The following is a 15,018-nucleotide window of genomic DNA, read 5'->3' as shown; positions in this document are numbered from 1 at the left end:
TGAATAATGTCGTATCAATTGCAAATTGTATTTTCGAACTGATTTTAAATTTGCTCCGTTCTGATGCATGGACAGAGACGACAACGCGATGAAAAAAGTGAAAGCAAACGTTATTGGAGCAACGGAATGCAACTTTCGCGGACTCCAACAAATTCAAATCGCACATTTTTCCTTTACCATCCGTACAATTACTCTGTCCATCAGCGATTCCTTAAGTTACACAAAATAAATCAATATCTTCACACACGCTTACGAAATACAAACAAATCGTTAGATACAATATTGTATTGTAATTAGAAATCAATTTGCACATGCTTGGCTCAAATAACGACTCTATTCCAGTGTTCTTTATTCAATTATAGATGCTTTCGAGATTTGGGTGCTGCTGAGGCTACGTCTGATCGAATAAATCGTGAGTATCGTTTCAGAAGACATTATCGATCGCTACGATCCTCACCGAATCGGTAACAAACGTCACGGGAAAGAAACGCAGATGTTGCACATTAAAATCCGGCCAATCTGTTGGCCATGACCTACCACCACCCACGCGGCCCAACAGAAACGCTCTGAGACTGCTTTGCGCAGTGCGTACCTACTTAAGTCCTATTAACCGTTGCGTCTGTTGCAAATTAAGCGCAGAACTTGTCCGAGCTGTACTTACACGCGTCGATTGGACTTTAGATCGATGGAATTACCCAATCGGAACCGCAGACTTCATCTTATATGCGGTTCTATTCTTGTTACCTTTTATTTGTGTCTATACATTACCGCTCGCCAAATAAAGTCGCTCGATAGACTTTAGATCTTATATGCATCTGCATAACGTCCATGCGATAAGGTACGTTCTAAGTGTACGTTCTTCTCTTCTCTTTACTGCGATAAATTCTATATTTTCTATATTTTCATTAGTTTTTGAGGATTTCATTTGAGCTAAGTTAACTCAATTTGAGTTAGTCACGTCCATTCGCGATTGATCCTAGGTTTCTTCATTATTGAACTTCAAGTTTAATTAAATAAAAATACAGTTCTCGTTAATCTCTACATCGGATTCTTATATTTGAAATTGAACGTACGAGATTGAAGCCGTTTGTCCGTCAATCTGAACGCAAAATGGCACTTCTTCATCAACGCGTTAACCTCAGAGAGAACCTCGCTCCAACGGCTTTAATTTCGTTCGAATCCACCGTTTATTAGCGAGCGATTCAACGAACGAGTTCAGAAACTAATTCCTTCGAGTCGTACAACAATTCCACGTCGCTAGAAGGGGGTTACGTTAATGCCAGCATTGTGCAGAACACGCGAGGGATAAACGATGCTTCTAAACAATGCTATCAATTATACGGATTATCGCCTCGATAGCAAAGGGCATTCTCGTTATCGCGTGAATGGCGGCCGAAGAGGTTTCAAACCGGCGCAAACAGCGCGCATTGGCCGCGATCGAAGTCGGCCGGCTAATTCGATCGCGATCGCGAAAAGAAGTTCAACGCCTTGGCGCGTTCCTCGCGAAGTCCTCGCCGCCTATCGAGCGACGATTGCGCGAGGGGGCCGTGTCTTATTTTTTTTTTTTTTGCGCGTGCGAACACCGTGGTTTCTATGTTTGCGCGTATGGAGATCATCGTGGTGACGTAATTGACGTCAAGAACGCGGGTCATATGCAAAATAATGCAAATAACATCGCCGAAAGTAATGGACGCTCCTCTTCGCCTCGTCTGTTTATAGAACTGTTTGAAAGGCTGCTCACTAATTCTGTTTGATGTTTGACGAGATTTCGGGGCTTGGTATCATCGTTCTGATATTAACAATAGAGTTTGTTTGAGTAACTGTATCCTGGGCTCTAACTGCTTAACGGAAATTCGTTGATTTTGACGTTGTTAAGTAGAGTTGTATTATATTTAGAGGATGTATATTTCTATGGAGCGTTTCGTTTGTGAAACGGGTCCAAATGTTTGCCTCGTCTGTAATCGTATGAGAAATATTTCTTGCGAAACATTCGTGTACATTTTAGTAAAGTTAGCTTAGCTTAGTCACGGGAAACTTCGAGTTTCTTAATTTTTTATCTGGTACAAGAAAAGTGTTAAGTATCGAGTGCACTTGACGTGACACTGAGGATGCTAATCTCTTCACAATCTTTCATGGTAATTATTAATAATATCGAGAAAATGTAGTTATGTAATTTCTATTAATTTTATAGAAAGCACAGAAAGAGATAGTGTACATTTACAGTGGAACGTATAGAGTTCCTTATTTTTATTGTAAAATATACATTACTGAACCAATGTTAACGTTGTTACCGCAAAAAGCACAGGTTTCTTCGTTTCTTCAGCGGAAGAAACGGAGCGAAGGCAGAAAGAACAGTCACCATCGCGTGTATCGTGTATTTCCCATATTTGTATACCCGGCTGGCCTTTGGTTTTCCCCAGGAGAGTGGAAACATGGGTATTTTATTTAACTTTCGCAACGTATAAGCAATCCAGAAATTAACAAGTAGTCGTAAGGACGCGAATCCGAACGTACGTTTTAAGAAGAATAACATCGAACACGGTTTTCGTACCCTCGTTGAATTAATTCCAAAGGTATTTGGCTCTGTCGTGCGAACGGATCCAATGCGCGACTAGATTGCAATAGCACAAGTCTATAAATAACGAGGACCGTGACCATTAAATGTCAATGGACGATGTCATATTGAATATAACTTTATCCGAGGCATTTACAATTCTACAGTCGTTCACCTCTGATTCAGAAAGATTTAACAAACTTTGCCTTTCGTCGTTAATTGCACGCTAAGGTCCCGCCAGATGAACGATACCATCTAATAAAGCACTTAGAACGATTATCGAGATAATCACACTTGCAGTAATGATTTACGATCGTTCACGTTAGGCTATCGATAAAACGGCTAAGGTATCGAACAATTGACGTCATGGCCTCGAATGTCGCGCGTGTGTAAATTTTAGACTAACAAATTTTTGGTTGAAAATTTCGTTACTTCTCATTTCCTTTCAAAATACTAATTCTTTCACTGTTTTCTTTATAAATAGCATAATAGTCATTAATGTATCATACGTCACAATTAAAGATATTAAATTTACACTAAGATTCTTAATTCCACGATCTTTCTGGTAATACATGACGCATAATAATTTATTTAATTTGAAATTAATTTAAATATAAAAGATCTCATCGAAAGTAACACCGCATTTTTCACGGAAATATTATTATAGACATTAACCCATTCGCTGCCATCCACGAGTACACGCGTGATTCATGCATTTGCACGCAACTTAGAGAAAACCTGAAACCAGAAATGGCAATACCAACGCAATCAGCAAGATTTTTACAGCGAATAGGTTGATGGCTTTAAGATAACAGGCAACTCGTTCGATGCAAACGAACTAATCGCAAATCGTTCTCTCTTTGCCAGGTGAATCGGTACGAAAGATGCATAGAACACTGCTGCCGTTGCTCCTCGTCCTGATCTGTTCAAGCTGGGTCACTGGCTCCTGCGTCGTGAAGAAAAACGTTGTAGCGCACTGTCAGGAGCTGCAGGACGCGAAGCGATGGGACAGCCAGCGTTTCGAGAAGCTGACCACAGTCGTGTCGCAATCGGTTCTCAGACCGGGTCTCTTCGACGAATTGACTAACCTGCGGTATTTGGACCTTTCCAAGAGCCACATCGAGACCATAGAGCCAGGGACGTTCGACAAATTGGTGCATCTGAAGAACCTGCATCTCGATGCGAATAACATCAAGCATCTCGAGCTGGGCTCGTTGAACGGCCTCGACCGTTTGCACAGTCTGAACCTCCGCAAGAACAAGATCCAACAGCTGCCGCCAGTGTTGGCGACGCTGAAGTCCCTTCGTCACCTGAACCTCGACAAGAACCCTCTGCAATGCAACTGCGCGACGCTCAGGACGAGGGACCTGGTCACGCAGAGACACGTGCACATCTCGAACGAGACTATCTGCGATGGTCCCGCGAACACGAGGGGTGCACTGCTGTCGGAGCTGGACACGGACATTGTTTGCAAGCTCGAGGAACAGGATCGCGAGATGCAAAACGACCAACCAAGCAACGATTCGATGGAGGAATACGGTTCCGGGAACTCGTTCCCAGAGGATGAGATCAGCGCGGAAATATCCGACCCCGTAAATAACGTCTCTGAACAGCCCAAGGAAACGGAAGTCGAAACGCCGTTCCCACAAGCGCCTGAACCCACCACTGTAGCTTCGATCCTCGAAGAGAAACCGACGGAGTCGCAGAAACCCAGCAGCACCGTCGCGGAGGCACCCGCGTCAACCGAGGCGACGAAGGTGATCGAAAAACCGAGCGATAACGACGAAGAGATCTTCTTCGAATCTGAAGAGAAAAAGGAGCCATCGACCACAGCCACAACTGAGAAGAAGAAAGTGTACGTGGACGCTCTGTTCAACCCAGTGGAGAGTTCCGGTGACGGCGACGAGGGCTCTGGCGAGGGCTCCGGTTCAGAGGTGGTCTTCGGCGATTGGCATAAAATCGGCGACGTAGTGCAGACGAGCGAGAAGGAGGATTCTTCATCGAGTGGCGGGCTATTTGATCTGCTTCTGAACGTGTTCAGACCGACCACCACGGAAACTTCGACCGCCACGGTGGACGCCGACCTAGAAGAGGAGCAGTTCATTATTGCGTCCAAGGACAAAGAAGAGAAGGAAGAAGTGTTCGCGCCTAGGAAGATCGAGGGTGAAATGGAGGCCGCGATCAATAACGTAGCTGTTACCACTACGACGACTACCACGGACGCAGTCGAGCTGGTAGACAACAAGTTGCACGACCTGACGAAATCTGGCAAGGTCAAGGCAGACGAGGAAACCGCGGCCGACGATTTAAGCAACACGTCCCCGGCTAAGCAATCGAAGAAAGGAATGGGATCGTACGTGGTGCTTGTAGCTTTATTGGCGATCCTGGCCAGCTTGATAGGTTTCGCTGCCTACAAGGGTGACTTCTGCAGGAAGGGTAGAAAACGCGGGGACGTTGAGAGCGGTACAGAGTTGAAGGACATGCAGAAGGCACTGTTGGACACGGGTAACTCGACGCAGCCGAAGATCGCCTCGAATGGGAACGTGGAGAGCGTCCCTCTAGTTGAAGACGTGACGGACCATGATGAGCTGAAGATGTCGAACGATCGACAGGTGATAGCGGACGTACCGAAATTCCCGAACGGCACTTCTGATCGTTCAGAGCCAGTGAAACCACCGCGAACGGTTAGTCCGCAGGGAGATTCACGAACCAGGGAAGCTGAGCACGATGGAAGTTCCCTGAAGGACGACTCGCTGTCCGTAAGGTCTGGTTCGATGGATCAAGCGGTTAACAGTAGCTCGATTGGCCGATTATCAGACGTGAACGTACCGCCCTTGAGTCCAGGTGCTCAAAGGGTTAAGATCACCTTGCAAGAGAACCCTGACAGCGTGCCAAAAACGCCTATACTCATCACGAGAACGATGGCTGGCGAGAATCTAGTCAAAACGCCATGAGGTTGAGAGGAGGGGAATCGAATTGGATGAGACGAAGAATTCGAACGCGGAGGTTGGATAAAAAAAGGGAGGGGGTAAAGGAGAAAAATGTCGAGGAGAGATAGGTGTGTGTCAGTGTGTTCCGATTAATAGGATTCGTAATGCCGCCAGTGTTCCTAAATCTATGGCTGATGGTCCTTGGTCGCGATGGATTTTTTTTTACTCTTTCGTTTGTGTTCCACGTGTGAGGCAGGTTGTCCGTAGCGAAGGCTCGGGCCTCGACGGTTCGTTCGAGTCAAGGATAGCTGGGATGAGCGATTCCGTGGACCGAGATTGTTTGTACATATGTATTTGCTGATGATGGACGTATACGTAAAAGTTCAGTTAATTGTATAACGTTTATGGGTGGAAAATATTTGATACATTTTGTATACCTGTATTGCAATATTAGCACACTAGTCAGTTCTCTTAAGGGTCTTCCCTGCTCGTGTGAACTTCATTCAAATTTGGTAATAATAAGTTCCATTAGAATTCTTTGAACTCGAGATATACCATTATCATTTCCACGTAATATTAAATCTGTTTTAATGACGAAATTTTTCATAACCAATATATACATGGACACGTATATATCTACGATATTTTAAAGAGGCAATCCTTTTTTTTTTTTTAATGGAATATTATGCAGATGTTACTGAATTGTTCTTGAGACGTACTATAATGTGCTGATAGCAAAGGAATATTTTATTTCGTGATATTAAATAATTTTCCGCGAGAAAAAGAATTCGACAACCGCGGAACTTAACACTTAACGATTAAAAAATTAATTTATACAAAATCTATATCATATGTGTATTTATAATAATCATTCCAGATTAATCGTATCATTCTTTCTAATAATTGTTATCATCGAACGGATGATACTGAACGAATTATCGCCATGAGACAAGGCGATATAAAATGAACGTAATTTTAAACGTAATTTATAAGTAGTGACATAAGCAGTGTATTTGAAATCCCTTTTAACTATAAAATGCCAAATATCCTGTATTCAAGTACGCAAGAAACTTATCGTTTGCATTTCTTAGGAATTTCTAAACCACCGTTTAAATATCTTCCCAAAATTCTGCAATTTAATAATTGTCGTTAAATTCGAAAAACATTAAACAACTATTACAACGGATTGAAAATAAATAAATTATATTAATTTCTAAAGACGAATGTCTTTAAAGATTGTTCTCTAAAACTCATTCATCTGAATCTTGTCATAAATAATTTCTATCGTTCCTCAATTCATCGAGACCAAATTTCTTTGCGGTTTTTGTCGAACGTTTATTAAGGAAAACAACGCGAAACCTGTCGCAAAAGAATATTCTTCCAAAGAAGACGCATGAGTCCTTGTATTGTCGCGGCATAGACGTACACTGGGATCGTTCGTAAAAATATGAAGCGGTTTAGACTTCGTACAAGCGTTCAGTTTCAACTTGTAACAAAGAGAAAACTCTCTCATTGATACTGTGATTAGCACTGAAACGCTAATAAGGGGTAAACTTTGATCCTTCGTGATATAATCGACGCGTCACCGTTACTGTCGTCGCCATCTTACTTCGTTTACTAAATAGAATAAGTTCTTCCCGTTGAAACATTTATTAAATATTAGACTCGTACGATTAGATGTGAAATTATACGATAGCGAACAGTTGAAACAATCATATCGATATATTTTTCAAGCGTTTATAGTTCTAACAATGGATGCGAAATAAACTATTAATATTTATAAAACGCACGTTTGGTTACTACAATATTTAACGAAACCTGTTAAAATTTTCAATTAATTGCACGTCAGTTGAAGATGTGAGGAAAAAATAATATATATATATATTTATTTTAAAATATATTTTATATATATATAATAAACACACATATAGAACTTATCATATTATAAGAGTAATAAAAATAGAATTAAAAAGTGAGAATGGAGATGTATAATTTTAATATGTGATAGTAGTATAACTAATCACCAGACGCACAATAGAATTAAAATGTGTCGTATGTATGAATTTGTGCATTTATACAGATACGCATAAATGATACGTTGAATCGTTGAAATCATTATTTACTGTGCCAAGATGAATCTAATTCTTAGACGCATAGTGTCGCAGACGTATCACTTCTCAATGTGAATGCGTGACAAGTGTGAAATTGTGCTATGTTTGAATAAAAATAATTTTTTTACTAATTTAATTTACCATTTAGTTTTCTGTTCTGTATATGATTTCTATTTAGCAGCAAGTTCCTTCTTTTTAAAAAGAAAATTATAATTTTTATTTGTATATCTATGATCTTTTGAATTAATATATTTTCATAATTTCGTGCGTTAAAGTCTAGTTAATTATTTGATTTGTACTTAATCACTGTGTTATTCTGTTTCGTGTACGTTTAAAGTTAATATTTTAGCTTAGAAAATTTGTTTAATAGGATATTTTACTTTTTTTCTTTATAGAGGAATATAAACTTTAATTAATTCGTTCATCATTATTCAGAAATAAAATAAAAAAATAATTTTTCAGTGACTTACTAGTCACTAAATGAAATATTTAAGCAGGAAGATCGACAAATTTAAAAAATTTTCGCAAACTTCCGATTAAAATTGTAAAAGAATTACATTCGATGAGATATTACATGAAGCTTATTAATTTATTTTATAGGAGTTAATTATATAATAAATATTATATTTGTAAATATAGTTAATCAACACACTTTGCATCACCATTTCGAATGATCTTTCAAACACTGTCTATATCACATTTCACACTTCGTTCCCTTCAAACAATACTCTTAAATAACTCCAACTTACTTTCTACAAATTCCTTAAATATCTGCGCATAACAAAAAGGTAGGTGTGAAACAGGTATCCATCAGGTAACCTCGATATTAAAAAATACTTTATACTAACAATGATCTAATAACTCGCATCATATAATCAATTACATACATTATCTTTATTCATTAATTTTAACAGCAGTATTGAAAAACATTTGATCGTTCAAAGGAACAATAAGCGAGTGTCATTGAGGCGCTACTTAATTACCAGGGCGATTCTAACTAATATCTCTCGGTGGTAGTGCAAACATTGACCGCGATCATTAAAAAAGAACCGATTCGTTAGAAATATCAAAGCGTCGCAACGTTCCATTAAAAAGCACCAATCAATAAACGATCAGGAGTCCCTCTCCGTCGCTGATTCTCTGTAACCGCCCTTTGGCTCCCGTCGAAGTTCTCTGATCACGATCGATCTACTCGAACCGACCGGTTGGACGTCCGAATCTTCGTCGTCTGTCGAGTGCCCGTCGTAAACCGTGTACCGTCGCTTCCTTTTCTTCGCGCTGGGTGTCTGTGGCCTCGGTTGAATTCTCCCGCCAGACGAATCCACGGAATCGCTCATCATACTGTGCCTTCTGAGCCTGCGCGCTGCGGCAGACCTCGCGTTTCTTTGGCCCTGCGGTAAGTCGGTCGCGTTGCTACCGACCGAGACGTTCCTCTCCCTTCGCAGCCTCTCTCGTCGTCGGTCTTCCCTTCTGAGCAGATCGTCCTCGCTCTGAACTCTCTTCTTCGGCCTCCTCGTTCTCCTCTGCTTGGTCCTCAGGTTATCCGCTGAGCCCAACACTCGTACTGGTGTTGTGTCCACCGAGATCTCGTCCAGATTGTCCAAGGACCGAGCCAGTCTTGGCATCTGTATCGCTTCCTCGTAACTGGGTGGTCCTACTAACTCGAGCGGGTGGATTCGTGGCTCTGGCGGACGTTCCACTCGCGGTTGTTCTTCCGGCACCACGTGGATCCTGTTGGATATTCAATTGGTGGTGGTTTATTTCTTGTACGAACGATTTTTGTTCGTGAACGTAGTTGGTTGTACGTTATTAAGTTAGTAGAAGGAATTTCATGTGTTTTGAAACGTACAATTAAGTTTAAAGGTTTGTTGCGATACTAGAATTTCTACGATTAACTTCTGTAGTAATTCGAGTTTTCTTTAGTAGAAATTTTTATACAAATTCGTGAAGAATTGTTTAAATTTGTCACTTTTTTGAAACGCAGCTATGTAATGTTGTCTTGATAAAATGGATTTCTATATGAACCTCTGTAGATAATATTGGAATTCGCAAATTTGCTTACGTAAGTTTTATATAAGTTTGCACGTTGCATTTGTCGTTATTATAGATATTATTGTTCTACAGTATTTGCACATTTATCATTTCCTTCTATCCTCTTAGAATTTTAACAGAGAACCGCCTAGCAACTGTTTTACCCTTAGGGAAGTACTCTCGATTGATTTAAAAAGAATTGTTCTTCGATATACATGCTTACTCAACTCGCTCTCAAGTAGTCTAGTTAATTCTCTTATTCTCAAATGTACGGTTATACTTATACCTTCTGTGCCTCAACAACGCCGAGCTCTCTATTTGCTGTCTTTGCTCGAAAGCTCTCCGTTTCATCTTCATCATGTGTCGAATAGAAACGAAACTCCCGAAGAGAACAAAGCTCGTGAGGACGATGATCATCACGATCGCCCAGGTTCTGTCCTTGTTGATATGCAACGGCTGGTTCCACACGTCGGAGCACGCGGTTTCCCACGTATAACCAGACACGTTCATCGGCGTTTGGCAGATCAAACTGCTGTGCGAAGTTTTCGCCGGTGATTCGGTCAAGTAAATGTGCATAATATACAATTCGTTGCAATCGCAACGCCACGGATTGTCCCCCAATTTAATGGTATTCAACTCCGGATTGTTCCTGAAGATTAGGGGATCTATAGCCTCCGTCAATCGGTTCCCTGAAAATGATCGAAACCAATATTAGACAGACGCTAATATGTAATTCTATAAGCTAACCTAATTGAACGCTTGATTTCAAACACCCTGAAAACTTTACACGTGATCGCACATTTTCATTTCCTCTTCAACATAATAAAATGAATATCAATCTAACAAATTTCGCATACAATTCTCCTATATCTAATATCTTCAGTTCTCCATGTAGGTTGATAGAAAAAAAGAATGAGATTTATGTTTGTATGCCAACGATCGAACCTGATAAATCGATCCTCCGGAGTTGAGGCAGTCGTAGGAATGTGTCGTTGCGCACGTCGCCGATCCGGTTCCTCCGTAAATCGAAATTCTTCAGAGTGGTCGACTTCAGTCCAGACGGTATGCTCAGCAGCCGATTGTCGCTGAGAATGACGCTCCTTATGCTCGGCATGTTCGCCAGGAAGTCCCCGTTCAGATTACTGATCATGTTGAACGACACGTCCAGCGTGATCACCGCGGTCGTCAGACTCGGCAAGTCGTCCAGCATGTTGTGCGACAAATTGAGTAGCTTCAGTTCCACGTTCTCGTGGAACCCCAACGGGTTGATCGCCTCCAGCTTGTTATCCGACAGGTCCAACACCTGCAGCCTGACGAGGCCCTCGAACGCGTTCGCGCTCAGCACTTCGATGTCGTTCCCGTCCAGGTAGAGGAAGCCGAGCTCACGATTCTTCGCGAAGATCCGATCAGGCAGTATGCGAATCGAATTGCGGGACAGACGGGCGGACGTCAACGAGGGAAATCCGTGGAGGCCTGGTCTGTCCAAGTTGCATTTCGATACGTCCAGTGTCCTCAATTTTAGGTGCATCAACGTTGAATACCTGAGAGCGAAACGTTGCAAAGTATAATCTGGGCGCAGAACTATTTTCTTCGCATTTAAACGTTTCAATGTTTTTCGTTAGAGTGATAATTTCAAGATTTCGTAGGAAATGGTTTCAGTTTAGAGTGTCACTTGCTTGCCTCGTGCTGTAGACTAACATAGGGTTGTTCGACATCTTTAGATCCTTAAGCTCTGGAAATCCACTGAAGGTGTCAGGGGTTAAAAAGTTCAGAGTGCAATCAGACATGTCGAGCCACCTTAGATTTGGACTCCACGGTTTATGAATTACTTGCAATGGATTACCCGCCAAACTGAGCATCAACAATTTTGGCAGACCGTCCAGAGATGTGTTACTAAGCTCTCGTATCTCTGCAGAATTGAGAAACACATCTTTAATAAATTAATTATAATCTTTGCTTCTAAAAATTCCAATTGCAAACTCCAATGAGAAATTTACGATTAAAAGAAACAGGTTAGACTGTTTCTAAAGTCTTAGTAATACTAAAGAAGATCTTTTAAAGCATACGGAGGGCAGATTTTGTACTTTTCAATGTTATTTGAAAAATTTCGAGGATTTATATCCGAGAAAAATATTTAAACGATAAGTATTTCAAAATGGTGGACGCAATAAGAATAAATGTGGGTAAAACGTTACTATACCGCAATAACTAGCATCCACAGCCTCAAGAGTGTCGCTTATTAATCCTTCCAAACTGTTCAGTGGGTTTCTGGATAAATGCAGGATCTTTAACTTTGGCAATTGTTCTACGGAGTTAATATCAACGACATTAAGTATCTTGTTGCCGCTGAGGTCCAATCTTCGCAGGTTTTCCAACGAAAAATCGTTCGGTAGCGAGCTTAATTTGTTCCTTGTTAAATTCAGGAATTGCAATTCCGTCAGCCGATTAATGTCATCGGTGAGGTTCGTCAGCTGATTGTTACATAAATTTAAATGCTCCACCTGAAATACGATTAAGACGTGATTACCATCCTCTTATGGTATTTTGTTCGCTTTACGATGATCTTGCAAACTTAATTCGTTACAAAAAGTTTTGTTTCTGAGTAATTTCGTTTACGATTCAAATTTTTCGAATTTAATCCAGCTTACTATTCGATGATCTATACAGAGGATCGATAGAGGGTGGATGCAACTTCAAGCTAGTAGAACTTTCTCTCATAATTCTTTCAAAATATGAGTAACACGTAACGATACACTTTACCACGTGAAACTGATCTATGACTGATCTATGACAGAAAACCAGTGTACATAAAACAATTTTTAACCGACCATAAAAGCAAATATAAAAATTATCGATAGGATCCATCGACGACCCGCTAACACAGCATACAGCTCAATACCATGCCTCCAGTCTTCGACTGAACCATTAAATAAAAATTCCCTTAAAAAACGTCCCGCCCAAAACACCCTTTAAATCCCGCAAACGCTCGCTCTACAAACTATTATCTATCAAAACGCTGTTTCGATCAGCTCCAGCAGTTTCAACAAGTGACTCATTCCTAGCTGCGTTCTCGACGATCAACGCGATAAAGTGCACCGTCCGTGACACACCGCCATTAGCTTCGGCAGCACCGTGAAGTACAATTATTCATTATCGATTCTCGATCCCCCTTAGACGGATAAAGACAACCATATAAAGATAAAGAGAGAGAGAGAGAGGGAGAGAGAGAGAGAGACCACTCACCAGGCCGCTAATATTATATATTTCGGGGAACACGTCCAAGTCCAGATTCGTGCACGTGACAGACCTCGGTTGTTCGTCGAAGTGGCACTCGCACCCCGTTGGGCAGCCGCCCTCGCACACCGTGGCCAAGAAAGCCGCTAGGTACGCGGCCAACAATGAGAGCCAAGCACCACGAGGCGTCGTTACACGGCCCTTCATGTTCGTCGCTGTTATCGCGTCTCTGCCACGCCGCCGTTTCGACGTTCACATTTTCACTGGGCGGAAAACGCGTAGCGCGATCAGCCGGTGGCCCGTCCGCCCGCCACTGTTCATCCCTCGACCCGTTACTTCCAACTCTTTCAGCGGGGCACACGAGTTTGGGTCCTCTGATCGATGATCCTCGCCGGGCGAACGCTGCACGGGGACGGTCCCGAAAACTACTGAGCGCACTTATCTTTGATAAGTAACGCGGGATACGACCGCGGCGATATCTCCGCGAGATAACCCGCCGCGCACGACTGCGCGTCGGGAGCATTATTTCCAGGTAGATAGCGGGGAAAAATTGAACGGGCACGATCGTGCACCTTGCGAAGAGTTGAGGATCAATGGACGACAAATTTGGCCACAATCAGATTCGTCAGATTCCAAGGGCCACGATGAATAATGGGGCGCATGTAACGTAAGTTGTTTCGTTCTTGGCAAGAGCGGATTGTTGATTGGTTGTTGATCAGGTAGTTTTATTCGTATGTTTAATTAGATGTATGGGGAGATGTATGGGGTTTGTTGGATAATTAGCTGAGAAATTTTAGAATGACGATTCTTGTTGTTGTATGCGTGAGGTAGAGGTTGGAGGATTTAATGGATGGTTAATAATTGGGGTTGGATAATGGTTGATGTGTGGATACTTTGAAAAGATTTCATACAGATAGGAGAACGATGCGCACGGGAAATATTGGTATAGAAAGTGTGTCATATTTCAAAAATTGTAGGGAGTGTCAATATTTGTAGAGTGATAACGAGCGTGCAGTATCCAGTCGCGTTTCTAACTTTGTTGTGGACATATAATTGCTCATTTTCGGTGCGCATATTTTCTCGACAGAACTCGATGTGTTTCTACTGCAATATTATAAATTTTCCATGCCATATATACATTGCAAAGCAGCGAGCAATTAATGACGATCGTACGCGATTTGAGAAGCTATAACGAAAATACTTTGCAAATTGCGTTATTATGTTACGGAGGAGCAATCTGTGGTAAGTTCGTAACGAAGAAACGGCACGGTCTCTCGTTGAAACGTTCAGCGAATTGAAATTTGAATGGGCAGCCCAGTGGAAAATACAAGACATTAGATAAGTACCTCAAGTATCCGAAAAGCCGATATTGAGGCGGCCATCTCCGCGGTCTAAGTCGCTCTTGGCTGACCCATGCGGATATTTTCCCCTTTCCCCAACTGCTGTCGCTGTATTACAACCTTTTTTTATCGTTCCTTCGATCCAAAAGGGCGGACAAGCCGTACCACGGAATTATGTCGATAAACCACGTCGACGAACAATAACAAGCGTGCGATCAACCGGATGCGACGTCGTAATATATTTAACAGACACCAAACGCTGTCGAATCTTCCCCTTTTCTCTTATCGCTTCCCATTCGCAATTATATATTTAATTTCTTTAATTTTAAAACTTTTCTTTTAAAGCACAAACTAATATATCGGTGAAACGTAAGAAAAAGTATTTCACAACGACCGATTTATATTAGAATTTCCTCTATCGCGATCCATCCGATAAGAAATAAATATGATTCACCCTATAGAATTCCGTCTAGACTAACATCGTTTCAATAAAAATGTACAAACTATTATCATTAAAAAATAATAGACAAACGAAATTCCGTTTGGCAATTAAAAAACAATCAGTCGAAGATTATTTCAACTGCTGCAAAATTGATTAAGAATACCAACAATAGCTGGAGAAACAAATCATACTCGATGACTTTACACAATGGAAATATTCTCAAAAGTCATTCAGGGTATCGTTCATTACGCGCAAGATATTCTAGCCTCGTGAATCAACGCGCACGATAAGAATACATTTCGTTATCGGCGAACCGCGATAAAGGGGTGAACCCTTGCCGTGGACGGATTTGAAAAAAGGCATTATCCGCGCAGGA

The 15,018-nt window shown here is 41.5% G+C and overlaps 2 protein-coding genes across 2 annotated transcripts; one reads left to right on the top strand and one right to left on the bottom strand.

Annotated features, from left to right (window-relative positions):
* The first annotated feature begins 363 nt into the window (after nt 1-363).
* Nucleotides 364-5,595, top strand: Wdp (Leucine rich repeat protein windpipe). Its single transcript, XM_076896652.1, has 2 exons — nt 364-412; nt 3,422-5,595. The coding sequence occupies exon 2, from the start codon at nt 3,439-3,441 to the stop codon at nt 5,506-5,508; it is 2,070 nt and encodes a 689-aa protein (XP_076752767.1). The 5' UTR covers nt 364-412; nt 3,422-3,438; the 3' UTR covers nt 5,509-5,595.
* Nucleotides 5,596-8,635: 3,040 nt separating this feature from the next.
* Nucleotides 8,636-13,067, bottom strand: LOC143424865 (uncharacterized). The gene is made up of 6 exons (XM_076897223.1): nt 12,870-13,067; nt 11,827-12,127; nt 11,307-11,535; nt 10,572-11,167; nt 9,907-10,315; nt 8,636-9,326 (listed from the first exon to the last, which is right to left on the bottom strand). Exons 1-6 carry the CDS (start codon nt 13,065-13,067, stop codon nt 8,708-8,710), a joined length of 2,352 nt encoding a protein of 783 aa, XP_076753338.1. The 3' UTR covers nt 8,636-8,707.
* Nucleotides 13,068-15,018: the final 1,951 nt, after the last annotated feature.

Source organism: Xylocopa sonorina, chromosome 6 (genome assembly GCF_050948175.1).
Source record: "Xylocopa sonorina isolate GNS202 chromosome 6, iyXylSono1_principal, whole genome shotgun sequence".
NCBI lineage: Eukaryota > Metazoa > Arthropoda > Insecta > Hymenoptera > Apidae > Xylocopa > Xylocopa sonorina.
This window is presented reverse-complemented; position numbering and strand designations above follow the sequence as displayed.